The sequence below is a fragment of the Camelina sativa genome, chromosome 3 (assembly GCF_000633955.1).
Source record: "Camelina sativa cultivar DH55 chromosome 3, Cs, whole genome shotgun sequence".
NCBI lineage: Eukaryota > Viridiplantae > Streptophyta > Magnoliopsida > Brassicales > Brassicaceae > Camelina > Camelina sativa.
In genome coordinates, this window is record NC_025687.1 from 24267404 (window position 1) to 24269202 (window position 1799).

Sequence of the window (1799 nt, forward strand, 5' to 3'; positions counted from 1 at the left end):
TACCTTTGATGTAAGTGTTGAGCCCGTAATGCTAATGAAGTTTGCTCCAGCTTCTGTTGCAAGTGCCTTGGCGAGGAGCGTCTTACCCGTTCCAGGAGGACCGAAAAGCAGTATTCCTTTACAGGGCTGAAAAAAAGGTCGTGTCATCAGGAATATCAGCCAAGATGAACAGAAGTACCTGACCTAGAAAAAAAATGATATTTCCCAAACAAAATGCAATACCCGCAAGAGATTTCCACGGGAGAAAAGCTCTGGCCTTCTCATGGGGAGAATAACCAGCTCATTTAATGCCTTTTTCACGTTTTCGAGCGCCCCAATATCTTCAAATGTGACGCCTATTTCTCCAGGAGCAACCACAGCCGAGACAAAATTTCTTTCATACTCATCCTTAGCAAGATTCTGCAATACATTGTCTCTTAACATCATTGTTACTCAAAAGTACTCAAAATCCATATACCATAATCCAAGGTAGGAAAGTAACCTTCAAGTTTTGTGAGGGCTTTAGGGAATTATCTTCTAATTTTCTTAACCTCCCAATTGATATTTCAAGGCTTGAAAAAACGGATAAAACGTAATAAGTTAAAAATAAATAAAATTACAGATCCACAAGATATAGCCACTGTCATATGTACCTTTCACGAGGCAGAGATAAGCGACCTCCTTTTACCAATGGGTCAGGACAAGAAGCTAAATAGTGGTTTTTGGCCCAGCCAAGAACTTTTTCTGCTTCTGCAAAAACAAAGCCACAAGTTTCTGAGTTCTCTTCTTCATCATATAGATATTTTAATTCTAGAAAAAAAGGGCAAAAGTCAAATGTTGCAACAGCGGAAAAAAAGCAGCAGATATCAAACGTCAAGCACAAGAACTGTTTCCAATCTCAACTAAATCTAATTAGAAGATTAAATAAAAGGGAGAATAGAGGATCTAAGGGTGTGTTCATAGGTAGCTCCTATTCTCAAATGTTTCGCGTTAGTATCCAACAGCCCGATTCTAGCCTTCAGGCATAAGAAGAACTGCCACTGTACATGATAGAGAGGATTCACCAGTACAGACAAAGAAGTGCTTGAATTCTCTATTAGCAACTATTACTACAAAACAAACCAAGTATTTTCATCCTGAGTTACGCACTTTGCTTTGTCAATATCACCCCATCGGTGTTCACTTGATATAAGTCTGTGCATAATAACTCATGTTCTTCAAGTGCCTGGGAAAGAGTACATTAAGGGATAAAACTATTAGTGAGAATATCGCACATTCAACTATGTGTTCCCATTGGCATTTTATTTTAGATCCACGTACCTTTAGTAACTCATTTATATTGCTCCGCGATATCACAATTCTCCTATCTTCTCCTAGTTGTTTGTTGAATAGTCTGAGGGTATCTTCCTCCTACACCAACATTTTACAGGAAGGAATCAAGTTGATATATGCCCCCTACCCTTAACATGTATACTTGAACAAACAGCTAGTGGAACAATGGAAGTAGCTTATCCTCTGCTAAAATAGGATAGCACGTGGCAAAGGAGCTTTGCAAAAGCACACATGGGTCACAGACTCACAGATGAACTTGTACCTTCTAAAGAGACTTTGAGAAAGAGATATTGTCAAAGCGACATAGTCAGACTAGTCTATGCTATCTCGCCTAGGTAGAACAACATATCTCCGCCTCCTCGTTCATTATTTAAAGTTCACTATTAATTTACTAAAAAATTTCCTAAGACATCAGGCAAACCTTTGGAGGATGTAGGTGCATAACATTAGTGAAAAGCTTATATATCTCATTCTCCTCTGATTTTTTC

General features: G+C 38.6%; 1 protein-coding gene across 1 annotated transcript in view; it reads right to left on the minus strand.

Annotated features, from left to right (window-relative positions):
• Window positions 1–1799, minus strand: part of LOC104779269 — a gene marked incomplete in the record, with an annotated part of 11492 nt that overhangs the window by 2651 nt on the left and 7042 nt on the right. The window contains 6 exon segments of the mRNA XM_019240854.1: window positions 4–126; window positions 223–399; window positions 482–551; window positions 633–729; window positions 1129–1204; window positions 1300–1389. Of these exon segments, the coding sequence (XP_019096399.1) occupies window positions 4–126; window positions 223–399; window positions 482–551; window positions 633–729; window positions 1129–1204; window positions 1300–1389 (633 nt within the window).